Genomic DNA, 27,192 nt, shown 5'->3' with positions numbered 1-27,192 from the left:
GAGAGGATTTGTGGATTAATTTAGAAATTTTATTAAAAATAAATAAATTAAAAATTAATAGTATTAAGCGAGCGAGTATTTGAAAGAATTTCACACAACGGCGTGTCGTTGTGCGTGATTCCAAGCGCGCACCGGGAGCAGGAGGACCGTCTTCCTTCCTCAGCGCTCTGGTTCGCGTTGCGAATATGTCCAGAGACTGTCTACGCAATTCTTTGACTTGACCGGCAACAGTTCTCTCTCTCTCTCTCTCTCTCTCTAGATTCAGAGGCTTTCTCTCTCTAGATTTCTCTCCACCGAGCTCTTCTCGCTTCCCTGCGAAATTCTGCCGGCCGGGTCTTTTTTTCAGCGGCGGAGCTCCCTTCGCATGCGCCGTACAAGGCCGCAAGGGGGGGTTTTGACGGAGGCGAAGCGCATTGCCGGTATTAACGAGGGGAGCTTCGGGATCAGTGAGGCCCCTTCTGCGGAGGTGATTTTTCTTTGATCGAGGCTGCTTCTGTTTTGTTTTTAATCGCAATTTTGAATTGTGGGTAATTAGTTGCTGGTATTGTTGTTTTTATTGTTGATTAGGGTTTTTATTTTGTGTTTATGTGGAAGTACTGGGAATTTTCTTTATGCTACTGATGAAATCCACTGTTTGGTTGCCGAGAAAAAGTAGGACATGAAGGGATATTGAACAGTGGTTTTTGATTTTCTTTTCTTTCAATAATTTGAGGGCAAGAAAAAGTGTTACGATTTCCTTCTGCATTTTGCCTCAATTCTCAGGAAACAGTTGGGGTTTTATGTTGTGTTTGGTATTGTAGAAAGATGGATGCTTTGTAGTTTTGTGGATGTTATGTTGCCTTTCAAATACTGGAATTAGGAAGTATTGGGGGGTTGGGGAGGCAGATGAGGTTGGTCCAGTTGAAATCCAACAGGTTTGGCCGTTGATTGCGTAAAGAATGCAAGCAAACTCTGAATGTGTTTAGCATGCAGAGGGATATTTTTAAGTTGTAGCGTAACGGATGCTGTACGCTTGGAAATTTATGCTGCGCCGTTTGGGATTCTTGAATTTATTTTGAAAAGGGCAGTGTTCATAGTATGATGTTAGTCGAGTTATGTCGTGTTCTTGCTTTATGGTGTCAAATACTAGTCGACTGCAATTCTAGCTCGACACGCTAAGTAATAGTCATGAATATGCAATCTCAGTTGTCTACTATAAAGCCTCTTATAGAAGTTGGATAATTAATATATTTTTTGACTTTTATAATCAAAATTTGCAGTTGTTTTTGCACTTATTCTTTCTGTGAATTACTTGGACAGCTTGGAAACCGCTGCGTGGGCCAAACACAGCTTACGGTGAAATGGTATTTGTTTTTTTATTAAGTTTTTTATTCATTCATTCATATAGTCATTCATTTCTTTTGGATCTAAAGATTATCCTTATTGCTAAATGTGGAAATTAGGCAGATGAGTTTTTGGTTTTTTGTTTTAGTTGTTATGCCCTGGACTTAGCTGGTTTAGAGTTGTATTGTTGGTGAACTATGTTTGTAGTGTTTGAGTGGCCCTTAGTTGACTAAAGTTGTCCTTTCTTCATGTAAAAAGAGTCCCTTTTACTTCTTTTAATTGTTTACGTGTATGATATAAACTTGTGCAGGATGGTGAAGACAGTAATGATTTTGACTGGAATACTGATGATGAGCTGGAAATTGAGAACTTTACGTTGTCTACTTCTTCAAGTTTGACAGTTGGTGGAGAAGCTATTGTGAGATCTGGGGAGGTAAACATATTTGCATTAGTTCTGAAATGATTTTTTGATTTCAAGATGTTTTTGGAGATGGTTAAAACAATCTATACAGTCTTAATGTCATCTGGGGCATAGACGAAATACTTCCCTGTTGTTTATGAAATTAACTGCACCTAATGTCTCTTAGAGGTATTTAGGCATTTCTCCATTGAAAATTTCTGAATCTACTTCTTCATACTTTTATCACTTTCGATGAGTTTGCAAACATTTATGGATAACTGACGATTTTTTAAATTGGATATGTAATATATGTTACTTAAATCTTCTTGAAGTCGAGCTCATCGGCCGGTCCCTCCAATACCAAAGTTCTTGATCACTTTGTGGCAATGGGATTTTCTGAAAAGATGGTTGTCAAAGCAATTCAGGAACATGGTAAGAGCATTGTATCATTTCATTTCAGTAAAAGTTTTCATACAAATGCTTCAATTATAACCTTATATAACACCGCTCTGATGGAATATCCAGGAGAAGAAAATACAGATTCAATTCTGGAAACCCTCCTCACATATTCGGTGAGTCAAGATTTCTGCTTTGGATACTTATTTTTTGCGATATGGATAATTTGGGTTTGGGAGTTTGGTATAACAGAACTCGCTTAATACTAGCCCATGCAAAAAAGGATTTACATTATTGTTTGCCGAATATGGCTATAAGACTGGATTCCTTATTTATTGTATTATCTTGACTAGTAGTAAGAGAGTTCTGTTAAATCAAATCAAATATGGTCCTATAAGAAATTATCAAGATGAAGGGGTCACATATCTTATGAACATAAGTTCTTCCTGCCTGAGAGTTTTCTTGATAATATTTTTTGCAGGCTCTTGAGAGTTCTCCTGAAGAAAAACAGGAAGTAGAAACGCTCCAGGAAGTAGAACCACAGGAAGTAGAACCGCAGGAAGTAAAACCGCAGGAAGCTGATTCCGATGACTTCTCTCTCGATGATTACAATGAGAGCTTTCTGGATGATTTTTCAGACTTGGATAGCTGTTCTGATACCGAGGTAGTTCATTGGCCTTGCTAATAAGTTGTATGTTATATTAGGTTTTCCCTTTTTGCCAAGCTTTTGTATTTTCCGTGTTTCCCCAATCCTTCAAGCGACAAAATATTACATCGTTTTCCAACATCATTAAAAATGCATGTCGCACTATTTGTGTGCTAACATGCCAATGTACACAGGATAGTGAGTTCATGACAAAGAGTCAAACACATTTTGCACATGTGTGTATCTCATAGAAATTTAATTTACCTATTGTGCAGGATATCATAAATCCTACATCGGAGAAAGGGAAGATAAGGGCCTTGGTCAATATGGGGTACACAATGGAGGAGGCCTCAATAGCAATCGAAAGATGTGGTATAAGTTTAGTTTTATCCATATGCATAATGTTGATTTTATGTTGCTTTTAGCATTTTCTTGTCCACATCTCCAGTTAGTTACTTATGCTTTGGTTCTTTTTGGATGATTATGTTGAAATCCTGGAAAATGCTACTTTTGGTATAATTTTAGACTCCAGAAAAATAAATAAAAGTGCATTCATTTAGTGTCTAACATCTCACCTTCATGTTGGAAATTTTTTTGCTTCCCTTGTGGGTAGCCGGGATCACAGTCATGTGCCCACAAATGCATGTCAACCCATTTAGTTACTTTTGCTTTGATTTGGATGATTAAGTTGATATCCTGTAAAATACTGTTTATTTATTTTACATAATTTCAGCGCCGAACCAAATGCATAGTCAGGAGAATTTCTTGGATAATGTTGACTAGAATATGTTTCATATATGATTTGGGGGCCAAAGAAACATCCTTCATAGCTGTATGCCCTGTTGGGATTCTGGACAGTAAACCACTTTCTGCTAGTTAAGCCAGTTTGTTATGCCATCCTTTCTGAAGTCTCCTTTTCAGTTCTGGTGTTTTGATTGCCTGTTTCTCCTTCCTTAGCCCTATTTCTCCCTTCAAACATTTCAGGTACAGACTCCACTGTTGCTGAGTTGACTGATTTTATATGTGCTGCTCAAATGGCACGGGCAGAAGATGCCCTTCTTCCAATTGAAGAGAAGGTATTTGCTGATGTATAATATAATAACCTTTTGCGGTTTTTTAACAAAATCAGTTTTATAGATTGTGATTGTTGTTTTACTTTTACAGCCTGGATCACATTCATACAAGAAGAGGAAACTTCTCGAGTATGAGATCCTAAAGAAGAAGAAGAGGCAGATGCGGCTTTGTGGAAACCAAGGGGATGATGATGAGACGATTCATCTCCCAAATCCAATGGTTGGGTTTGGCACCCCAACTGATCCATATGTGCTGACACATAGGACTCTCCCAGAGGCAGCTGTAGGGCCTCCATACTTCTACTATGAGAATGTTGCACTAGCTCCTAAAGGGGTTTGGACCACCATCTCCCGCTTCCTGTATGATGTGCAGCCGGAGTTTGTGGACTCAAAGTACTTTTCTGCTGCTGCAAGGAAGAGAGGTTATGTCCACAACCTCCCCATCCAGAATAGGTTTCCTCTCATGCCACAGCCCCCAGACACCATAGCCAAGGCATTTCCCTTGACAAGGAAATGGTGGCCTTCTTGGGACAATCGGGAAAAGCTAAACTGCTTGCAAACATGTATTGCGAGTGCTAAGTTGACTGAGAGGATCAGGAAGGCTATTGAGCAATTTGATGGGGAACCACCAGAGAGAGTCCAGAAGTATGTCCTTGACGAATGCCGCAAGTGGAATCTGGTGTGGGTAGGGAGAAATAAGGTCGCCCCACTTGAGCCTGATGAAGTGGAGATGCTTTTGGGGTTCCCAAAAAACCACACAAGGGGAATAAGCCGGACTGACAGGTACAAGTCACTTGGGAATTCCTTCCAGGTAATGAATTCTGTCTACATTTCATTACCATTTTCATCTCTCTCGAAGCTTCATAAGGTTCGTTAGCATTTTACTTAATAATTTGAACTTGTTGCAGGTTGACACTGTGGCATATCATCTGTCTGTGCTCAAGGATATGTATCCCAATGGCATCAACGTCCTCTCCCTCTTTACCGGCATTGGAGGGGCAGAAGTAGCCCTTCACCGGCTTGGTGTCCCTCTGAAAAATGTTATCTCTGTAGAGATCTCAGAAGTGAACAGAAACGTTGTGAGCAGCTGGTGGGAGCAAACCAACCAGAGAGGGAGGTTGCAGCACTGTTGATGACGTGCAGCAACTGAATGGCGATCACCTTGAGCAGTACATGAGCGAGTTTGGCGGATTTGATCTGGTAATTGGTGGGAGCCCGTGCAACAATCTAGCAGGCAGCAATCGACATCATCGTGATGGACTGGAGGGTAAGGAGTCGGCCCTTTTTTACGACTTTTTCCGAATATTGGACTTGGTGAAGAACATGATGGGAGGAAGAAACAATTGATTCAATTCTCTGTAAAGCTACTTGATTTCATGTTTAACCCTGTGCAAAAGTTTTGACCTTTTTCATGGGGAACAAACACTTGTAATTGGAGTTTCGAATTTATGTATAAAAGAGGTTTTAGTAACCACCACAATGTGACTCAGTGGTTGAGGACGAATTCCAGGCTTGTATTTCACACGGCATGTTTTGGGTTCGTTTCCTTGCACTGGTGAATCACATGATGGTGGTCAGGGAGAGGCTGAAATGCTCTACCCTGAAATGCCTCTATGAGTGTCGGTCTCCGAAAGAATGGAATGTCGTGGCAAAGACATCAGTTGGTCCCCTTTACGAAGAAAATAAAAATAGGTGAGGCTTCAGTTAGAGTTCATTCACCTCATTCTATTTTAATGGGCTAGACTGGTCCAAGTCCGACAGAAGTTTAAAGCCCGAACCATTAGGTGGCTGGCCGGAGCCCATCATGGTCCAGCCGGTTTCATTTATCTGTACAGTGAATTCTAGCAAATGTAACTCGGTTTTTATCCAGCAAGTTATCTAATGTCCTTAATTCATTTCTTCAGTTGATTAGAAATACTCTGGCAGTTCAATTTGAGTTTGTACTTGTTTCATTTGTGTGATAAATTCACAATTTTTTGTAGATTTAACTCGTGGGTTGATCTTTTAACTTGAACCAACCTAACCCGAGTGAACCCGAACAATCAAATCAAAACCCGAAATCAAATGAATTCGAACCAACTCTAGTCCGAATAGAGAAATTGAATTAGAGTCGGGTTGAACTTCCAAACTGTCCTGAGTTGCCTCAACCTGATATTTTGTTGAGGGGGACATAAATTAAAAAAACAAGGGTCCGCATAAAAATAATAACCCACTCAATTCCGCCAAAAGCAAAATTAAAACAACAATAAAAAACAAATGCATCAAAACCCAAGTATATTCGGGCTTGTTTAGAAGTGTTTAAAATAACTGAAAGTACTTTTAAATTTTAAATTTTAACAGCAATTGAAGTGTTTTCTGACTTTTCCAAAATTAAATTGCGTTTTTATTAAAATTATTCAGTCATTTTTAAAAGTAGCATTTACAACCCAATTAAACTTCTTTCCCCCTCCCTCTACCTCTATATATGTTGGGTAATCCCCTTGACTCTTTCCTCTCTCTCTACGCTTCTCACCCTTCGGAAGCGTAGGTTCTTCACTTTCGCACATCCAAAGGGGGTTTCTCTATTAGATCTCGTCGGAGCTTTTCTCGTTCCCTCCGCTCTCCCAAACAACGCCGTCAGGTCCGATTCTCTCTGTCCCTAACCCTATTTCTCCCCGTCTCTTAGATCTCTCAGAGCCGTACGTTTGTATTTTTCCGTTAGGTCAAATCAAATGCACGATTCGATTGAGTTGGTTCTAGGGTTTTTGCATGTCCGATTTTCTCGTCGATTCTCGAGAAAATGATAGGGAGAGAAAGCTGAGACTTCATTGCATGCTTTGCTTTATTTTTTAGAATAATAGTTGCTTGACTTTGTTTTCGTTCGTTTTTGTAATTTTCTCGGGAACCAAACAGAGATAAGCTTATTTGACACTTGGTCGGTGGAAAATCCATAATGTAATCTCTTCTCACTTTTACATTTGGTGCAGATTTTCTGCTTCGTGTAACTATGAAATTTTCATAAATTTGGGATTGGTATTTTATTTTTTTTTGTTCAAAATTTGGGCTTTAATTTTATATCCTCTAGCGTTTGTTTTGCATGCTTTTTGACATACGTTCGGCACAATGCATGTGATTTGCTTTGACATATTCATCGATTGGTGTATATTTATCTCAATTTGTTACTTATATGTGCATTTTCTCTTTGTTTTTTGTTTTTTTAATGTTATAGTGTAGTGCTCTCTTCCCATGGCTGCCACTGCAACTGCTGCTGGTCCTCGATATGCTCCGGAGGACCCAACTCTCCCCAAACCATGGAGAGGTCTGGTTGATGGTAAAACTGGGTATCTTTACTTCTGGAACCCGGAGACCAACGTTACCCAATATGATAGACCAACGAGCTCAGCACCTCCATCAAAGCCCTCTTCTGCACAGTCTATAAGTTCCTCGGTTCATGTTCAACAATCTTCACAAGGGCAACGTCGTCCTGATGAGGGAGATGATAGGTATAGCAGAGGCAGCAATGGTGGCTCGAAATTTGACACAGGAACAAGAACTCAGCAGGTAAGCTTGCCACTTGGGCGACTTCTTATACATTTGCAGCTCCCTGCAACCTGATTGGTAAACGTTTTCGTATGGGAACTGATATGGTGGTGTTGTTTGTGAATTAGACTGCAAGAAGTGCAACAGTTTCTCATAATACCCCAAGTGGGACACTAAGTTCACATGGAGGATCTTCTGTGAAAGGAAATGGATCAGACACTGGAAGTGGTTTGTCTGCTGAGGCTTATAGTCTCCGCCATGAAATATCAGTTGTTGTGAGTATTAAGAAATTTCTTATACAGACGTTATATCATAGTGTTTATATTGGTTTTTCTTTCTTGTTTGTATGTGGTACTTAGTCATTCTGTTTTGTACTTTTACCATCTATCTTTTCTCCATAGGATCTGTGGTTTTAAATCTCTATATTTTCTGCCTGCATGCATTTGCATTGGGATTGGTTGGGTTAGCCTGATCTTTTGTAGCTTTAAGAATGTCTCTTGGGGCTTGTGCATAATATGTATGTGTGTATTGTTGTATGGTGCAAAATGTTTTGGTCTTGCACTGTGAGAGATGTTTCTCATATGTGATCAGCTGATTGTATTAGGAGTATTCGATGGAGTAACGTCATCACCCCTCTCTCTCTCTCTCTCTCTCTCTCTCTCTCTCTCGTCTTATCATTGTTATCATTAAGCAGGATTATTATTACTGTTATTATTAAATTGTATAGCTAGTTAGCTACTAAGGTGAATTCGTGATTTTGTTATCTAGTAGCTGTTATGATTTTTTAAATGTTTCTTATGTTTGTCCTGAAAATGATCTGTTCTGTGGCTGCCTGATATCAACTTTTGGTCTGCTCACAGAGTCAATTGATTTACCTCTTTTGCTAGGGTGATAATGTGCCTCCACCATTCACTTCATTTGAATCTACTGGCTTCCCATCTGAAATTCTTAGAGAGGTATTGAATTATGCTTCTGCTTTTGTGTTTCATTTGAATAATACTGGTGGCCATTAAGTGTAAGTAACCTGAGTGTTGTGTGCAAAGTTACGTGATTGCTAGAGGTCCAATGTTGAGTTTCAGACTCATGTTAATTCTTTTGCCGTCTGTACTTTTTGTCGCAGGTGCGATATTTGCTCCTGAGCGGAGCTAATGTCGTACGCTGTGCTGCCCTCTTTGTGGGGGCTTGCATTTAATTTGGAGCGCCCTTTTGCGTGGACCAATTTTTGGGAAGGGCTTTCCAAATCACCCAAGTTTGTGGCTGGGCCTGCTGTTGGTGATTCAGTCTGTCACTTGGCCCGAATGAAAGAAGAGGCCTCCTCCTGCTCCAGCTTGCTGTTGCAAGCTTTGGTCACCAGCAATGGGGGTGTTGCTTCTTCTGCCATTCCACTGTTCTATAAGGCCAAAAAGAAAAAAAATCCAAATCTTTAAGTCATTACCTCTGCTTATGGGGGTTCCTGGAATTTTTTCTTTTTCCAGGTACAAAGTGCTGGTTTCTCTGCCCCAACTCCAATTCAAGCACAATCTTGGCCGGTTGCTCTTCAAAGTAGAGATATAGTAGCCATTGCTAAAACTGGTTCGGGGAAGACCTTGGGGTATTTGCTTCCAGGATTTATCCATCTCAAGCGCACCCGTAATAACCCTCAGATGGGTCCAACTGTATTGGTTTTATCACCAACTAGGGAGCTGGCAACACAGATTCAAGATGAGGCAGTGAAGTTTGGGAAGTCATCAAGGATATCTTGTGTGGTATGTAACTTCTTGTCCTTTTTATGTTTTTCAGGTTAATCAATAAAAATGTCTTCAAGGATGGTATTGTTTGATGCTGCATATTTGTTTGTGTGCATACATTATATAGTTAAATATTTTCCTGCTTGTGCATTCAGAGAGTTGCAATTATGGTTATCAAATTCCAGTGCTGCCTGACTCGACTTATTGAACCTTTAACTAAGTACCTAGTCTTTCAACTGCGTTGGTTCTAAAACTGACCCCTTACTCTTGAACCTGGCCACTGAAACTGACTTGACTTGACAGATTATATTAGGGGTTCATTCTGTTTTCTTTGCTTTAGGTCTTTTCCTTGGGGAAAATAATATTATGGATTAAATTGGCCATGTTTCTGTCTGTATTAAGTGATGCTCTTCCAAGGCTTCGGCTGGTACCCCTCTTTAATTTTAGAATCCCATCAAGGCATGTTATTCCACTAATATATTGAACTTTGAGAAGTTTTCTTAAAGTAGATTATACTTCAATGTCCTCTGAAATTTTTTTCAGCTCCATTTTATATTGTATTCTCTGATTAAATGATTTTAATTATTTATTTTTGTTCAGTGTTTGTATGGAGGAGCTCCAAAGGGACCACAGTTGAGAGATATTGACCGAGGAGCAGATGTTGTGGTTGCCACTCCTGGCCGCTTGAATGATATTCTTGAAATGAAGAGAATCAGTCTCCATCAAGTTTCTTATTTAGTGCTGGATGAGGCTGACCGGATGCTGGACATGGGGTTTGAACCACAAATAAGGAAGATTGTGAAGGAGATACCTGCTCGTCGCCAGACCCTAATGTATACCGCAACTTGGCCAAAGGAGGTTCGGAAGATTGCAGCGGATCTACTGGTCAAACCTGTTCAGGTTAACATTGGCAATGTTGATGAACTGGTTGCGAATAAGTCTATCACACAGGTATGTTAACTCAAGTAATGCTGGCCATAGTAAAGTCCATAGTATGTTGGCTTATCTTGTGTGTGTTTCCTTATATGTTAGGATATCACTCTAGGTGATCAGGGGTGATCAATTAAGAGTTTTAATTTAAAAGATAAAAAGCATTTACATATTTGTTCCCTTTAGCCGGTGTGGAGGACTTAACTATTAGCTTTTATATTGTTTATGTTTTATGTAGAATATAAATTGTCATACAGCTTAACTAAAAAACATATCCTGTCTTACAGTACGTTGAAGTACTGACCTCAATGGAGAAGCACAGACGACTGGAGCAGATATTGCGTTCTCAAGAGCCAGGGTCTAAGATAATTATCTTTTGTTCGACCAAGAAGATGTGTGATCAACTTTCTCGCAATCTAACCCGCCAGTTTGGAGCTGCTGCAATTCATGGCGACAAATCTCAGAGTGAGAGGGATTATGTGTTGAATCAATTTCGTTCTGGGAGGACTCCAATTCTTGTAGCAACTGACGTTGCAGCTCGAGGATTGGACATCAAGGACATAAGGTTTTGTACTTCCCAGCTTCTTGTTACATATTTATTTCTGTTAGAATTGAATTATATTTTGGTTCTGTGGTTTGGTGAATCACCTTTCATTCTTTCAATATGAGGTTATTATTTTGTGGTGTTCCTTTCTGATAGGAGGATTGTATTTGTCGGGGTCATTTTAAGATAAACTACGAGTAGTTAAATTTTGTTTGGCTGTCTATTTAAGATTTTTCTTTGAGGGTGTGCGTAACTGGTTTATTGCTTGAACAGTACCTTTTGCATTATCTTTCTTATTTGTAAGAAATTATTGGCCAAAATTATAATGGTAATTTTTGTTAACAGGGTGGTTATCAACTACGACTTCCCTACTGGAGTAGAGGATTATGTTCACAGGATTGGGAGAACTGGAAGAGCGGGCGCCACTGGCCTGGCTTATACATTTTTTGGTGATCAGGATGCTAAGTATGCATCAGATCTCATCAAAGTTTTGGAAGGTGCAAATCAGCGAGTACCCCCAGAAATTCGTGAGCTGGCTTCCCGTGGTGGTGGGATGAACAGGTTCAGACGTTGGGGTTCTGGGCCCAGTGGTGGTCGTGATGGGGGTCGTGGGCAAAATGATTCAAGTTACGGTGGAAGGGATGGTGGAAGGGGAGGAGGATATGGATTTACTCCCTCTTCTGGCAGGTAAATTTGCTTCTTCTTTCTCATTTAAATTCAGGCTGTTTAATTGCATCTGCTTGCTCGTTATGTCAAATGTGATTGCCATCATACGTTAGTATTGTGAGAAGTGATGGCTGGAAATGCATTTTCTTGTATGTGACAGGTATGGTCAATCCAATGGGTATGATAGAGGCCGCAGTCCCAGCCCTGTCAAGGCGTCGGGATATAGAGCCCGTAGCCGTAGTCCTGAGAGGTTTGACAAGGCTCTGCCAACAGGTGGTGGCTCTGCAGGTGGATGGAGTTTCCACAAAGCAATGATGGAAAGGGAGCGGTCATCGCCTCCACGTAGACGCAATGCTGAGGAAGCTGAGGAGGGAATGATACATCCAGAGTAATTTCACACATCTAGTGGCATCTGCTGTGGTGCTGTCGTTTGTTTTTTGTGTCTCGCCGGTGGGTTTGTTTTTTATGTTTCGCCGGTGTGTTAAGTGTTGTAAACCGACGTAGGGCAAGCTTCACGAGAACTACCAGGATGCAACTGTTTTGACTAATTTGTGGTCGGTCGGGCTAAACGCTTTGATGTTAACCCTTGCTGAACCTCATCTCTCTCTCTCTCTCTCTCTCTGTTTACTGTCCTGGTCACCATTTTTGGTCTTTCCCTTTTTGGTAGGAAAAAGGGCACAAATATGTAGTACAGTAGAAAGTACTGGTTTTAGTTAATATTTAAAAGTGTAAGCAATTTGTAGTTTCTACAATATGCAGATGAATTATTATCTACATCTAATGATCTAATCCATTGTTGTGTTTACTTTTTGACACATTGGCAAATGACTTCTTTTGAGAGCAATTTGGACCGAAATGGTGAGGGAAAACTCACTATTTATAATTTTTTAGTGGTTCAATTTTTGGTGACCTACAAGTTTAGGGGAGTAAATGACACCTTCAACAGAAAGATTTGTGATTCTCTCTGGATTTCTATGTTAGGAGCTATGTCCTCGAATATTTGGATCATTCATTTTAAATACTGTAGCCTTCATTAGTTCATTTTACTGTCCTTCCTCATACAAATCAATGATTTAGATCTCTCTCTATCTTTTAAAGACTTGGATATCTGGGTCCTTAGACCAACTCCAACAATGGACTAAAACCTATAATTTCCCCCCCCCCCCCCAAAACAACCAAATTCACTTCAACTCAGGACCTAAAATAACCTAAAACCCAAATGGAGGTCAATACCAGCCCAAGTTTAGGCCACAAATTGCAGTGGACCCCAGCTTCTGTAACTGAAACCTGGGCTGTGAAACCCAATTGCCCTCTTTCACTTGCTCCACGTGCAGCACGCAAGGCCTTCAACCTGCATTCAACTGAGGTGGACCCCACCCACGTGGGGGTGTCCCCCTGTTTGTCAAGTTTTGTCTGTAGCCAACGGCTACTTTTCTTCATCGGGTGGTGGTGGTAATTGGACCGTTGGTTAATCCAATGGTCCACATTCAAATATTTTTTTTAGATTTATATTTATATATTTTTTGAATCCAACGGCTTAGATCGAATATAATCAAATCTAACAGTAAAAAGAATATCTAACGGTCCAAATTAAAATCCAACTGCTAAAATAATTTAAAAAATATATTTAACTCAAAATTCAACCAAAAACTCTATAAATACCTATGTATTTGTTCAAACATCCACACAAAACTCACTTTTCTCGTACAATTCTTCCAATTTTTTTTTCTACCATTTCTTCTCATTTCCAAAATTTTCAAGATGGCAAAAGAGAATGTTAGAGGTCGTAATTGGACCTTTGACGAAGATATTGCTTTATGTTTGTCATGGATTTCTATTAGCGAAGATGGTGCCGTCAGCACGAATCAAAATAGAAAGGTTTTGGGGGGTAAAATCATTGATAAGTTCCATGAAAACTCCAACGCCGGTCAAAGGGAAGTTGGCGTGTTTATGATCAGTGGAAGATTATCAGTAAAACGTGCACTTTGTGGAAGGGAAGCTTGGAGAGAGTCATGGTTGATGCCTAGTGGAAGGGGCGCCTCAGAAATTGTGAGTTTCTTTGTTGATATTTTATTTGTCATGTATATAATAGTATTTTGCAACTAATTGTTTTTATGTATTTGTTGCATAGGGTGACAAAGCAATGTCAATTTAGAAGACAAGAACTACACCAAAAAATCAAGCTTTTAAGTTGCATCATGCTTGGAACATCCTCAAGGATTGTCCGAGGTGGGGAACCGATGCGGACCATCAATGGAGAAGATTATTTCATAGTGAAGCCCCACCCCAAATGATGTCAATGAAGGTGTGAATTTTGCCGACAATGAAGGTGTCAAACAAATTACCCCAACTTCTTTTGCAAGGCCCCCGGGTAGAGATAAGCAAAAGGAAGCAAAGAGAAAAGGGAAGTCCCAAGATCCAATACGTGCACAATTTGCTAGCGAAATGGTAAGAATGAATGAAAACCATATCTCTCGGCAAGAAGAATCGGCCAAAATGCATTTGGCCATGAAGGAACAAGGGGATAGGGAGCAAGAAAAGTTCGAAATTAATTTGATGATGGAGGACCTTGACAAATACACTACAGAGAGGAAGAAATACGTACGTGGTAAGCAAAAGGACATTTTACGAAGGGATGTCACAAGGAGTATATTTTAAGATGACGATTCATCTCATGACTATCACCCAAGTCCATCACCAAGTCAAGATGGTGGATATCACTATTAAGTTTATGAGTTTTCGATTGTATTAAGTTTATGTGGTTTATTAATTGTCTTTTTTTATTTTTTATTTTTTATTTTTTAAGTTTATGCGGTTTATTAATTGTCATCTGTATTAAGTTTATGTGGTTTATTAAATGTCGTTTGTATTAAGTTTATGTGGTTTATCATGATTTTCATGTATTGATTTAGTGATTTTTCAAAATTTATCGGAATTTAAATATTTTTTGGTTAAAATGTTCATATAATTAATTTAGGATAGTCAACATAATTTTTTTTAAAGTTAATTTAAAAAAAAATAGCCTTAATTTATTCTTTGATAATCTCGGGCTAAAATTTTTGGCCAGAAGGATTGGAGCAGAAAAGCTGTTTCTAGGCTAAAACCTAAATTTTCTGGGCTAAATATTTTTGAGGTTTTAGGTCACCATTGGAGATGGTCTTAGGCTCTAAACATAGTGATCCGTTTAGACACAATGATCCGGAGAGGATCTTGAATCCAATTGAAATTTAGAAAAAGATACAGTAATGTGGGAAAATAAACCAACACATATTGTCGTTGGGAGATTGACCAGGGAAAAAAATTATCATTTCTACGAGAGAAATTTCGATAGGATTGCTTGACAAGTGCAGTCCTTATACTAGTGAGATTAGCATGGGGTGGGGTGAAGTAAAACACGAGGGCAGCAGACTCTTTGTGAGAAACTTTAGTAGGGTTGCTTCATTAGTGAAGTTTGAATAGGTGAATACTGATCGAATTTGCGTGGAATTGAGCGAAGTAAAAACATAAGGGCTCTCATAGTTTTGTTTTTGTTAGAGATGCCTACAAATAACGTAGTCAGACATTCTTATTCAAGTTTTTTTTTCCCTCTTTATGGTGCGACCAGAGTTCTTATATTTCACATTTTGTTTACTTTTTATCTTTGTAAATATTAGCTTCCCGTTTCTTACAAAAGTAGAGTATTTTCAAGTCCAATCAAATCGTAATTAAAATGTTTGTTAAATTTCAGGTGGATTGTAAAATATTGCTTTTTCTATTTCAGCGGATAAAGAGACTAAAGGTACTGAATTTAGTGCATGTTTGTCATGACGAATACAGCCAAAAATAAAGCTAATATAATTGACTATTTAAATTTATTTATTAAGCCATTTTATTGAAAGTAAATCACATTAAAACTAAAACTAATTATTGCTAAAACACAGCCCTCATGATAACAAGTGCAATTCGAGACCGCTTATTTTTAGAGCTAATAAAATTCCCCATATTTATTCCTCCTAGTCAATGAATTTTTTTTTCGGTGTGTTAGAAATATAGTCTAATAAATCAAGTGTTAAAAATACAATTTGTTGGAATTTTTTTTTTTCAAGTTTCCAATTAATTATATTATTACACTTGATGCACCGCGCCTATTCCCTGCACACTGAAAAACCTCTCCTCCCAATAAAGTGTGGAGTGGAAGTTGAAAATAAATTAAGCAAAAAACTAAATAACTAAAATAGTCAAATAGTTTTATGCTTGCTGTGTAACTGTAGAAATTTTAAATTCCAATGCAAAATTATGTTAATACCTTAATTATTATGAAAATAATTAAATATATATCCAATAAATTAGATACCAATTTAGGAGGATACTTTCAAAACTTCAGTTACAAATATATTGTTACAAAACCAGCTGAAAATTACTTCATTGCCCAAATCCTTATCTATAAGTTATTTGTCTTATTATTTTATGTGTCAAATTATTAAAAAATCATTTTAATTATTTTTAAATGGTAAGTTTAGGATATGGATGTTTGTATTATGAGATTCAAGTACTTGAGTCTTGCAAAATGCATATATGGTCAATATATTGAGCCAAATTTAAGATTATGCCAAAGCAAATGGTTCACATTTTCCATATATTTGGTTTGAACACCTTCCAAATATGCATTTACAATTAACAAGTGTGATTTAGATAAAACTAGACGAGGTGGAAAGAAAAGATAAGACTGAAAAGAAAATCATTTGGTAGTAAAATTAATTTTTAAAGAAATTATTTTGGTAGCTTTAAATTTCCTCTATGAAATTAAGAGGAGGAGCTAATTCCTAGGCTCCTATTGCCTCTTTTTGGTAAGAGTAATGCTAGGTCGATCAAAATTTTAAATTAAATTTTCAAATATATGATGTGTTAGCAGTAAAAAAAAAAAGCACGTTAATCAACATTTAAGTAATAATTTAATTATCAACAATTATGTCATATGATTTACAAAATTTAATTTAAAGTTTTGATCTCCCTAATATTATTTGTAATTAAAATGTAGTTTTTAAACTAGAATGAATTTAAAGGGAGTTGGAAATATGTTTTTTCTTAGTTAGAAAATGCAAGAAACATGTCTTTTATGATTTTTGTTGTTATTCTGAGTGTATTTCTAGTTGATACTCATTGTTGGATCTGCCATCGACGGTTGTGGCCTTATAAAAAAAATAAATACACCGTGAAATGCATTGTTTTCATATATGACTATGTCACGTCATAAAACAGAGCTATGGGCAATACATGTCCACCATGTGTCATAACCCGTCTTACAATTTCCCTAAAATACAAGACTAGTATAACAACCTAATAATTTTTTCCCTATGTTTTATTTTATTTTATTTAAATTTTTTCAATTTTTTGTTTCAAAAAATAAGGAAAAAAAACATGGCAATGGGAAGTTCAATGGACACAGACCTGGAAGAAATATGAGCCCTTTGATGGTAGATATGGCCCTGCAACGCTCGATAGGCAGTGGGCTCCACATTTGCCTTGCTCTCCCTCAAACCTCACTTATAAAAAAACCCAAGAATTTACATCAGCTTGCACACATTAAACCAGCCTTCCTTCTTGAGCTTTTGTTTCTCTCTCTAGAGCCCTGAGACTCTCTCTGCTTGCATGGAGTACTTGGAAACCAACTTGAGAGAATTAGATAATTTTCCTTTGATTTCCACCCTTCTCTATGGTTCTTCAAACCCTCTGAAATTGATGAAACCAGAAAACCCTCCTCCCACCACCATCAAAACCACTACCACCAATGGGAATCTTTATTCTCTCTCTAGATCCTCCCCTCCACCACCCAGTTCTCCTAAGGCTTTGTTTCATCACCCCAATTCCATAAATCATGGGTTTAATCGCGTTTCTCATTCCCATGAGTACAATCTCACTCCAAAGACTGATCATTTCACAACCACTGAGGCCGGTTCTTCATCCAACCCCTTCAGCAAGATTTCAACCACATGCAACACCCTTAATAACCCCTTTGAACCTTCACCTTATACCCCAAATTATCACCGCCATCATTTCGTGATATCCGATTGTGGCGAAAGCGAATTGGTGGCGATGCATGGATTTCATGATGGTGTTAGAGGCTGTTTGGGTTATCGTCCCGACCATCAAGAGATTCCTCATGACCAGCAGATGGGGTCAGAAAGCTGTGTGCAGCTCCCACCATTGGTAATTTATGGTGAATTCGGGTCCTCATCAGCTCCAGCGATGCGTCTGCCTTCAGATGATATTCCAAGGCTCTCAGCTGATGAAAAGAAGAGCAAAAGGTTGTGCGAGGGAGGAGCCATCAAACTCTTGCACAAGAAACCTGATATAATAAAAGGCCAATGGAGTCCTGAGGAAGACAGGTATTTGGTTTTCCTGATTTTAGTCGATTATTTGGTTAATCACAGTGTTGATTTATATTTTCTTCATGTATTTTTCTGAATTTGGAGGATATACGATGCTTAAATCTTTTTTTTAAGAAGTCGAATTAGTTTTTTGATGTTCGGTAAGAATTGGTAATTAACTCAGTTAAATCTCTCTTTGCAGACACTTGGTACAATTGGTTGGCAGGTTTGGAATTAAGAAGTGGTCTGATATTGCTAACCAGCTGACGGGGAGAGTGGGAAAGCAATGTAGAGAAAGATGGCACAACCATCTAGCGGCCTGACATTAGGGTTTCATCCTTTTTCCCCTTAATTCTTCACTATTTCACAACCTTCATTAACATATAAATTACATACAAGCATATATATAGCTCATTTTCATTCACTAAAGTTTATTTATATTTTAAATAAAAACAAAAGATTTATGCAAATACATACAATTACTCATAATTTTATTAATGTATATACACACAAAGATAAATGGCTACATATATGGCATATGCACATATTTGGTTATATTTTTATTAAAAAATACTGTAATTCTAATTTTTTGACGTCTGTCGTAAAATATATAATTACTTTATTTGTCCGTTTATATGTTTGCTGAAGTTTTAATGGACATTGTATTGTCCAGTATTTGTCAATGTCTGCTTGACAACGCAGAAACATGCGTTCAACCAGCGGTTAAGGTGGATTGCAGAATTTGGATTAGATTCTAATAATTAACCATGACAAGTCATGAATTTACAAAACAACCCATGCCAGGGTTAGCTTATGCGTATATATCAGAATTCAAATTTATTTCAATTTGAATTATTAAATTATGGGTAACGCTAGAGAGACTATCTATTTAGACCATATTTTGTAAGTTATATACGTGGTTATTGATGATTAGGTCAATGCATTTTTTAGATCATATTTATAAACTATGTGATGTTTCACCAATAAGAAAGAAGCACGTTAATCATCAATAACTACGTGATATTGTTTACAAAATATAGTCTAAATAGGGGTCTTTGATATGGACCAAATTAGGCTAAAATCCAACCCATTCCGAGACATAAAATTTATTCACTTTTTAATTATAAGTTTGAATTATTGTATATTATTTATCTAAATTACTCTTCAATCCTTACTCTTTTGTAAATATGTAGTGAATTTTGATTGAATAATTTATAATGAAGTTTTTCACTGAAAAACAATTTATGATGAAATTCAAATTTTTTAATTTGCTTTTTCACATATATAAATGTACCTTCTATAATTATAAAAATGTTAATTATTATCATGATAAAAAAAATTATTAAGTTAATTTTGATTTGTAACAAATAATTGCATCGGATCAAGTAGGATTACCCTTTTTCCTTCTCTGATTTGATGTTATGGAACTAAGGTGACGATGCATGCATCTTGAGTTTTCCTAGTTAAAACCCTAGGACGATACATTAGCATATGCGTAGTACGTACTACATGCATTGTTTTCTACTTGGACATGCTAACAGAAAGTTGATCAGTTACAGATCAAATCTAGTTAGCTCGTGCATAACGTTGGTTTTAATTAAACGAGTTGTTGTTTACCAGATCAATCAGCTTTTGACTTTTATATATTATCTTAGAAGCATATGTATTCAGATACGTAAATATGTGCGTGAATATATTTCTCTCTCTGCACTTCATCTTCTTCCTCTGATCTTCATTCTCTGCCTCTGTTCATCTCCGCTTGGTTAACATACTCAGATAGTTAAATATATAGTGCGTTCATGCAAGTAATTAAATCTGTGTTGAAACTTGCAGAAAGAAGTGTGGAGCGAGGAAGAGGACAAGATACTGATCGAAGCCCACAAGAAAATGGGGAACAGATGGGCAGAAATGGCAAAGATATTGCCTGGAAGAACAGAAAACACCATCAAGAATCACTGGAACGCAACAAAGAGGAAGCAAAACTCAAAGAGGAAGAGCAACAAGCAGGACTCGTCCAATAACAATTACAATGAGAGCTCTATGTTGCAGGACTACATCAGGAGCGTGGTCAGTAGCACTACTACTGGTACTCCTAGTACTGCTTCCGCCAACTCTACCGGAACTATGGAGAACAAAGCGGTGCTGTCGTCTGTAGTCTCACCGTATCATCAGTCTGGGATGCACATTAATCAGAACAACATTGTCGAGAGCCCAGACGCAACCAACTCCGTGAATTGGGATCTCACGGGTTATCGTCCAGAACCTTTTGACAGTGAGGCCTCCAACATGAACAATCACATGGTTGATGGTGTTACAACTCTTTCTGATTTCGACAAGAGTAACATGTTCAATATTTTTGAAAGCTATGGACTTGGTGGGTACCTGCAGCAGAGAATGGCAAGCAGCAGCACTTCTAGGGTTAAGGATCCTAGCTGCAGCATGGAGTATGAACTGCCATTTTTTCCATTGGAGATGAACAACTTTAGGCAGGGGACATGATGACCATTTCAAGAAAGAGCTGGATAGTATGGAGATGCTCCATTTCAAGAGAAATATGTGAGCTTTCGTGCAGCTGCAGGAAGTGCTTTGTCGGCAGCCTGCCCCTAGCTATTTCGTATGTTGTCATTCTGTTGTTCTTTTTGTGCGTCATCAGGGTTTCATGTTTAGAAGCGTTCAGACTTGTATTTCCTTTTAGCATTTTCATTTGGATAGTTTCTAATTGGACCACAGTGTTGATGTTGTTTCAACCTTAGTTTTGTTTTGTTTTGTTTATGCATGTGTTTGTCCAAATTTGCTATCTATTTATTTATATAGAGATGTTTTGTAATATGCCATCTATATATGTCGTCGTTATTGTTGATATTGTCTATATTGTGAAGTTATAAATATCAAAATGTGGTCGATATGGTCATCGATATTCTGTTATTATTGTGCTCACAAGTACAGTTAACTGCACCATATAACAACTGTACTTTGATGACTATATATAATATATATGTGGTTTTATATTTAGCTAGAAATTCGAAATCCACATAAAGTGCTTAGAAAGTAAGCAATATGCATAATTGGAAATTGATTAAGATTGATGCAGATTTGTGATAGCTCTTTGTTCCAAATTGGCATCACTATTGTTAGTAAAGTGTGTAGGTTAACACTTGAGATCTTGCTTATGCCATGTTGGCCGTACCCGCGTCGCTAATAGAGCAATTAAGCCATTGTGGATACCATTATGTATAACGCTTCTATTTTTTAATTGTGGATAGAGCCAATTATGCAAACTTTGGTAAAAGGATAAAAAATAAATGGGAGAGATTTATGCACTCTTTGCGTTTGTTCTAGAAGCGCATCCATTAAGGTGAGTTGAAATTATAATTAATAGAAATACAGCATTTTGATAAGCAGTCTCAACAGACCTTGAGGTGCTTATATAGCTTATTTGGTTAACAACGTTTCCTATACTAAAATAAAAATTGTTTTGGAGGTAACAAATATATCTTTGCATGCAATATGATGAGCGCAAGCACACAAATATGTATGTATGTGTGTGTGTATATATTATTGAACTATTTTTTTTTTAGCAAACGATAGTATTTATACTAAGGGAGTAGGGGAGTGAGCTAAGTTTTACAGTGGGCTTTGCCATAATAATGTGGTTCAACATTGTCTTTAGCGCAAAATCGAACTTAAGACCTCTTACTTACAAGTGAAAATGAATACCACTAGACCGTAGTACTAAGTGACATTGAACTAATCTTTACAAATGATGATGATTTTCTTTTTTGCTTTCATATAGGGTTTTTATGGTCAGTTATGTTTTTGTTAACTCATCAGTTTGGTTCTTTATGTTTCAAACTCATTATTTCGTTCCTCATCTCCTAATTTAGTGATCAATGGGTCACTGCCGTTTATCTCCCCTAAAAGATCTGTTAGTATGTTGATGTAGCACCTATGTGAGGCCACACAGCAAATTACGTATTGCCAAATGGAGTAATAAAAAGATAAGGTTATAGTAGCTAGCAGCATTCTCATGATGAACCGTCCATTTTTTCTATACATATGAATGACTAAAAGATCTCCAAATTGAATAATTTTTGCATCTATGATCTTTAGGTAATCATAAAGAGAATGAATGATTTCGTTTATGGTGTTCAGATGGTAAATATTCGTTAATTATACTTCATAAGTAGGGAAACAAGTAAATCCTGTAGAGACACAAGCATTGTCCTTATATATTTACAATTCATGCATCACTAATTGGGCTTTGCCTTGAGTCTCTTGGCTCTTGAATACAAGAACACTCCTGCGAGATCTAGTACAAAGCTGTCCCTGCAATTTAACCCAGTCATGTTAAACAAGAAACCTAAACACTAGAATTGTGCCATATGTAAGAATGTGTCATACATGTAAATATACAAGGAACTTACCGAGTGCGTTTATCAGTGAGACGGGGGTTTGGAAGAAGATGACTGAGGAGACTATCACCACCACACGCTTCATACAGTTTCCGACTGCGTGAGTCACTGGTGATACCATCTGCAGTATCATATAAGAGACCTGCATAACCACGCAAATTTGCAAAAATAACCAAGCAATTATAACCATTACTCATCACTTCTAAGCCAAACACTGTTTGTACACATTAACTACTGAGATTTGTTACTGCAAGAAGTACGTAACTTCAATTTTCGGTTTAATTTAGAGAGAGTAGGAAACTGTGGTGTCAAGTGTGGAAGCAGAAGCCAGCCAGAAGTGATCTTACGCATAACTCTTTGATATTCAATCCTTGGTTTGCCTGGTATACATGTAATATTATCAATTATACAGCAATGTGTACAGAAAAACTAGCTACTTGAGGAAGCACTTCTAACTGCTTTTTTGGGAAGCGCTTAGCAATAGTATCCACAGCAGAGTGCAGGTAAGAAGGAGTAAATTTAACGCCTTCCAATAGAATTGCCAAAGGAACCAACAGGATGAAGGAAATGATAGTGATCACTGAGAAGAGATTGATATTGTCCAAAGATTCCTAATCACAAAACAAAATTGTTAAGCCTCATGAAGAAATTCTGAAAATAAGGAAATTGCATCTGTAGGTTAATTAGTTTTACCTCTTTTTTTAACCATGAACTTCTTGTTGAGTACATTACGTGATTGGTTTGTAACATTAGAGGCCATTGCACTACCGAAACCGATCCTGTTGTAGAACATACAATAGTTAAACCGATCCTGTTAGAACTTGTTCCTTTGAGCAGACTATAATCCAAGAACCTGCCCATGAGTTCAACTCGTGCATAAATTTGTGTTCCCGGATGTCTTACCATTTAAAAGAGGCCTCGGTGAAGGATGCCAATGCCACTCCACCTACAATCGGTACAAGAGAAGAAACCACCCAAATACTCGGCCTTTGTGTGGACAGCAATCAGCAGTCAGCCTGATCAGAAAGCTGAAAGCCAAATTGCTTCATCAACAATGATATAGATTACCCAGCAATCATACCGCAAGTTGGCAACCGCCTTCATAATGATTGATTCACAAGTAGGAAGAAAGAAGAAGAAGAAAAGTTGTTACCTCAGCAAGCAAAAGAGCAGAGAATCCAACTGTGAACAAGGGCTCCATGGCCTTGATTGTGTGAGTGAAGGAAACTGAAACTTTCCCAAGGCTAATGTTAGTCAATAAGTTTCCGACTGTGTGCCACACCCAAAGGTAGAACTGCCGCAAGCTGCCACCCAAGTCGAAAGATTTCAAAGAGATGGAGAAATGGCATACTACTAATCACACTAGTACTATCCCAACTTGTATCTAACCACCTACTATTTTGGGTTTATACAAAAGGTCTTGGTGCTATTAGTAATGATACTACATATTATATGTTGTATTCTACTCCGTTCGACATGGGATAAGTAAGTAGGTACCTGTGACCGAGTGAGATTTGGTCTGGGGTAGAGGTTAAGAGCCCACATCAGGATAATCATCACAGTCCCTCAGCCAAACTGAAACACGGTGACCGTTGCTGGGAATGGATACTTTCAGAATCTATGAACAAGCTCTGGCCTTCAAATTCTAGCTTCTTTTAGACGAAAACAAGAAGCGAAAACATGCATTTCAAAACAGGAAAAGACAACTAAAAACGTGGGGAGAATAGATGGTTAAAGACAATGAAGACAGAGAATGTACCTGTTTGCTGTAGATGTAGAAGTAAATATTCAAAAGGTACCAAATTCCGAACATTGAACCAAGCTGCAAGGTCTTGACCAACCCACTCTGTTTCGAGGCCTCATCAGCACTCTCGGGCACAGAAGCAGCCCTGACCTTCAAATTATCATATCTACGATTCGAGAAAATGAAGGAAGCATTGGAATAAGAAAAGTGTAAAGAGCTGTTTGCTATGAAAGCCTTTGAACTTTAGTCAGATTGTCAACTTGTATGAAGGACGTTGAGGGTGAAAGCTGAGAGGCATTAAGAAAAGAGTTTCGACACGGAGGTTTGAGAAACGAGGTGGAAGGAGACACAGCAAGCGCAGTGCTCTGCATCTTGATCTGAAGGTTTGGAATTTTGAGCAGGTGTTAAACGCTTTCAAGTCTCTGCATGAATACAAAACTGAAGGACAAATGGCGATCTTTACAATTTTCGCTTTGCAGTATAGGTTCCGCTCCAAGACCAATTAACGACAGAGAGGGTAGCTCAACTCCTTATAAGCACATGCAAGGCTCCCTAACTTTCCAATGTGGACCACACATCCTTGCAAGGATCAGAAATCCGAAGGGTTGACGAGTGGGATTAGTCATTTTCGGGGTTTTGTAAGCTAGCAGTGGAATGATTGGATTGCAATCCTGTGTACTAAATTAGCGAAGGTAAACATGTGACCTTCAGCACTTCAATTTTGAGGCTGATATTTTTTCCCTTCTGATACACCCAAAAATCACAAACACTAATTTTCAAAAGATTGATAACGACGAAGATACTGAATCGTAAGAAATTGGTCTAGAAAGGTTCATGATTGGTGTTGAGAAAGGGACTAAACACAAAATGGACATGCATTTTCTCTTTCAAATTGCTAACTTTCTGAATCATTGCAAGAATTCACATTACAGAACCAGTAAAAACGAAACCTCGTCCCAACTATTTGGGCTATTCGCGTTACATAACGTGCGAAGTTAACCACGTTCAAGAATCAGGCTTTATGTCTATAACTAGATTAAAGTTGCATACTTTACGAGAGGCATTTGAGTCTTGCAAATGTCAAATAGCCAGTGTGGCCTCTGGCGTCGCGACATGGCCTAGCCATGACCGTGGGAGAACCTGTAGTTTCCTGCACATTGCTTCCTTCATTTGATCGATGTTGCCTTTTACGTGGATGAGATCCAACAGAACCAGCTTCGTCGCCTTGGAAGTCATCCAATTTCCATTCTCGAACTTCATATGTGTGAAGGAGTATCTCAAACGTCCTTATATCTATACACATGCAGAAGATACAGATCTTACCATGGGAAATACATTTGTGAGAGAAAACACTTGAAAGAAGCAAAGTAAGTCCAAAAAACAACACATCACAAAGCACAAAAGGAGATAACTGCATCAAAAAGCCTACCCGTAAAGCTTGATCTCATAGTCTCTGACGCTCGTTGCACCTGTTCAATACACGGGGAGAAGGAGCATAGTACCCCATCTTGTTTCAACATTTTCGCAGCTGAAGGGATAGCCAACCAAGGTTGGGGTAAGTCCAGGAAGACAGAATCTGCCCTTCCAGAAAACTCATCCGGAAATCCTTCGTCCTGAATATCTCTTACTCCTACAGTGACCAAGTTGCTTAATCCCGTCTTCTCAAAATCCTCCCTATAGTAAAAATCTTGTCAGCCTTTCAGTAACGGTAGCCTACTTGAAACACAAGAAATGGCTTCATGTAAGTACAGAAACCGCTGGCTTCACGTGAAAATTACACCGCTTAATTTTCTTCAGTTTCTGTTTAAGTCGAACAAAGTTTTTGTGACGAAAAGTAATCATGAACGTATTTCACAATTCATAATTCCATATATCGAACTCAAAGTTCACATCTTCTGAAAGGCGGACCGTAAGTAAAGAAACCAATTTACACCAAAGCCATAACAAAACAACAAAAACAGCAGGGATTTCGATTTCTTACCTAGCCGAGACAGCGCGTTGTTCATGGAAATCAAACGTATAGACATGTCCTTTAGGAGCAACAGCCCTTGCAAGCGAAGTAGTCAAAGATCCACTCCCGGTCCCCGACTCAAGAACCAAACATCCCGGAACCAATTCCAAGAACATGATCACAAAGCTAATGTCTGCAATGTACAGAATCTGAGTCCTGTGGCTTAAAACCAAAGTCCAAAGCTCGGGAGTCGGAGCTAACAAGTAAACAAATCCTCCCTTGCCGCTGAAAACCTTGGAACCAAACTGCTTCCCTATCCAGTCTGAATGCTTAAACACGCCGAACCGGTTTCCGAGCACAGAACCGGCACACACTTCGACAGCTTTCATGGTATCATACTTCTCGTAGACAATGACCAAATCTCCATCACTAATGCAACGAGTAAAAGACAGCTTCTTTGTCGGATCAACAGGCAACATCCTTAAACCTGAATGTTTTTAGGTAAATTCACATACATAGGTATAAACAAATTTAATAAAAAAATTCAGCATTACAATAAAAGGGCAATCCTTTATCACACGACTAAAATTTATTTGGAAACCAAGCTCCGTCGTAAATTAAAGTAGTTTAGGAAATCGTATCTTTACAAAATATTAACAAAAGAAAGATAATAATATAAAAAGTTGCAGTAAAACTAAAATGTGCTTGCTTTTTTCAATCGAGCAGGTGATACCGAACCCCTCAAACAGTAGCTGCAGAAGAAGAAGAAGAAGCAGAAGAAGAAGAACCAGAGTAGGAGGACTGGGTTCACTGGAAGGACAGAGGAGGAAGAAGAAGAAGAAGAAGAGGATGGAAGGGAACCTGCGTTTCTGCTTCACAGCTTCAGTGAAGAGAGAAGGATGGACTCGTAGGTTGAGGATTCGAAGGGCTTTTTTGGTTAAAGAGGAAGAGAGAGACGAGAGGGATGGAACGTGTGAAAGAAGAGATGGGGTGCGGCAGTTAGGGGTTTGAATAGGAAAAAATTTGCACCATTTTTTACCGCTTTCTTATTAATTTTTATCCCTTAATCTTTCTTAATTCATTTAATTCAACGATTAAAATTTTTATTAATTAATAAAACACTTATAATCAACCAAAATTTTATAAAACTATCAGTTTAACCTTTTAATTAAAACAGAACATGAATAAGAAATATGGGACATAAATGTAATTTCATACAACTAAATTTTTTTTTTTTAAAGTCTCACCTACGTGTAATTCTAACATATCTCTAATTAAAAAAATTAAAAAAAAAAAAAAAACTTCCCACTCCCAAATTCTCTTTCACTCTCTTCCTCTCTACTTCTATTTCAAAAACAAAATAAAAAAATTTCTCACACACTTTGTGTGTGCCCATATGCTAGTTTTTTTTTAATAAACAAAATTATCTACATTAAGACCATCTCCAACCGACCCGGTCAAAGGATCATAAGGCTAAAAATAACTCGGAATGACATGAAAACCGTCTCCAGTTA

At 38.0% G+C, this 27,192-nt stretch overlaps 4 protein-coding genes and 1 long non-coding RNA gene across 6 annotated transcripts; 3 read left to right on the top strand and 2 right to left on the bottom strand.

Moving 5' to 3' along the window:
- Window positions 1–11: 11 nt before the first annotated feature.
- Window positions 12–5,741, top strand: LOC103963969 (DNA (cytosine-5)-methyltransferase DRM2). The gene is given in 11 exon segments (XM_009376851.3): window positions 12–466; window positions 1,300–1,343; window positions 1,634–1,756; window positions 2,056–2,155; window positions 2,249–2,295; window positions 2,601–2,783; window positions 3,041–3,137; window positions 3,750–3,841; window positions 3,930–4,649; window positions 4,747–4,965; window positions 4,967–5,741. Coding segments are annotated over 10 exon segments (1,803 nt in total). The 5' UTR covers window positions 12–466; window positions 1,300–1,340; the 3' UTR covers window positions 5,186–5,741.
- A 576-nt stretch (window positions 5,742–6,317) lies between these two features.
- Window positions 6,318–12,039, top strand: LOC103963970 (DEAD-box ATP-dependent RNA helicase 14). 2 transcript variants are annotated; one of them, XM_009376852.3, is made up of 9 exons: window positions 6,318–6,458; window positions 7,047–7,378; window positions 7,486–7,632; window positions 8,245–8,313; window positions 8,833–9,102; window positions 9,685–10,035; window positions 10,302–10,579; window positions 10,904–11,245; window positions 11,385–12,039. In XM_009376852.3, the coding sequence occupies exons 2-9, from the start codon at window positions 7,064–7,066 to the stop codon at window positions 11,614–11,616; spliced, it is 2,004 nt and encodes a 667-aa protein (XP_009375127.2). In that variant the 5' UTR covers window positions 6,318–6,458; window positions 7,047–7,063; the 3' UTR covers window positions 11,617–12,039. The 2 variants fall into 2 exon arrangements, with proteins under 2 accessions (XP_009375127.2, XP_048434838.1); XM_048578881.1 differs by lacking the exon at window positions 6,318–6,458 and adding an exon at window positions 6,731–6,772.
- A 4,813-nt stretch (window positions 12,040–16,852) lies between these two features.
- LOC125475015 (transcription factor MYB98-like) lies at window positions 16,853–20,070 on the top strand. Its single transcript, XM_048579344.1, has 4 exons — window positions 16,853–17,589; window positions 17,774–17,859; window positions 18,245–18,255; window positions 19,405–20,070. Exons 1-4 carry the CDS (start codon window positions 16,853–16,855, stop codon window positions 20,068–20,070), a joined length of 1,500 nt encoding a protein of 499 aa, XP_048435301.1.
- A 1,634-nt stretch (window positions 20,071–21,704) lies between these two features.
- Window positions 21,705–24,212, bottom strand: LOC103965861. The gene is made up of 8 exons (XR_007256127.1): window positions 23,743–24,212; window positions 23,481–23,635; window positions 23,137–23,287; window positions 22,887–23,011; window positions 22,677–22,762; window positions 22,249–22,594; window positions 21,996–22,125; window positions 21,705–21,897 (listed from the first exon to the last, which is right to left on the bottom strand). It is a non-coding gene; the product is annotated as an uncharacterized LOC103965861 (long non-coding RNA).
- Window positions 24,213–24,591: 379 nt separating this feature from the next.
- On the bottom strand, window positions 24,592–26,747 carry LOC103965831 (tRNA (adenine(58)-N(1))-methyltransferase catalytic subunit TRMT61A). Its single transcript, XM_009376853.2, has 3 exons — window positions 25,709–26,747; window positions 25,157–25,401; window positions 24,592–25,020 (listed from the first exon to the last, which is right to left on the bottom strand). Exons 1-3 carry the CDS (start codon window positions 26,155–26,157, stop codon window positions 24,779–24,781), a joined length of 936 nt encoding a protein of 311 aa, XP_009375128.1. The 5' UTR covers window positions 26,158–26,747; the 3' UTR covers window positions 24,592–24,778.
- Window positions 26,748–27,192: the final 445 nt, after the last annotated feature.

The sequence above is a fragment of a genome, unplaced genomic scaffold (genome assembly GCF_019419815.1).
Source record: "Pyrus x bretschneideri cultivar Hongxiangsu unplaced genomic scaffold, Pyrus_bretschneideri_v1 Contig13, whole genome shotgun sequence".
NCBI classification, from domain to species: domain Eukaryota; kingdom Viridiplantae; phylum Streptophyta; class Magnoliopsida; order Rosales; family Rosaceae; genus Pyrus; species Pyrus x bretschneideri.
This window is presented reverse-complemented; position numbering and strand designations above follow the sequence as displayed.

Excerpts from the sequence above, each read along its gene's own strand:
- LOC125475015 (XM_048579344.1), top strand. The coding sequence starts at position 16,853 with ATGGAGTACTTGGAAACCAACTTGAGAGAATTAGATAATTTTCCTTTG. Across the intron at positions 17,590-17,773 it reads TGGAGTCCTGAGGAAGACAG|ACACTTGGTACAATTGGTTG; the intron begins GTATTTGGTTTT and ends CTCTCTTTGCAG.
- LOC103963970 (XM_009376852.3), top strand. The coding sequence starts at position 7,064 with ATGGCTGCCACTGCAACTGCTGCTGGTCCTCGATATGCTCCGGAGGAC. Across the intron at positions 9,103-9,684 it reads CATCAAGGATATCTTGTGTG|TGTTTGTATGGAGGAGCTCC; the intron begins GTATGTAACTTC and ends ATTTTTGTTCAG. Across the intron at positions 10,036-10,301 it reads CGAATAAGTCTATCACACAG|TACGTTGAAGTACTGACCTC; the intron begins GTATGTTAACTC and ends CCTGTCTTACAG.
- LOC103965831 (XM_009376853.2), bottom strand. The coding sequence starts at position 26,157 with ATGTTGCCTGTTGATCCGACAAAGAAGCTGTCTTTTACTCGTTGCATT. Across the intron at positions 25,402-25,708 it reads CAACGCGCTGTCTCGGCTAG|GGAGGATTTTGAGAAGACGG; the intron begins GTAAGAAATCGA and ends TTTTTACTATAG. Across the intron at positions 25,021-25,156 it reads TATGAGATCAAGCTTTACGG|ATATAAGGACGTTTGAGATA; the intron begins GTAGGCTTTTTG and ends GCATGTGTATAG.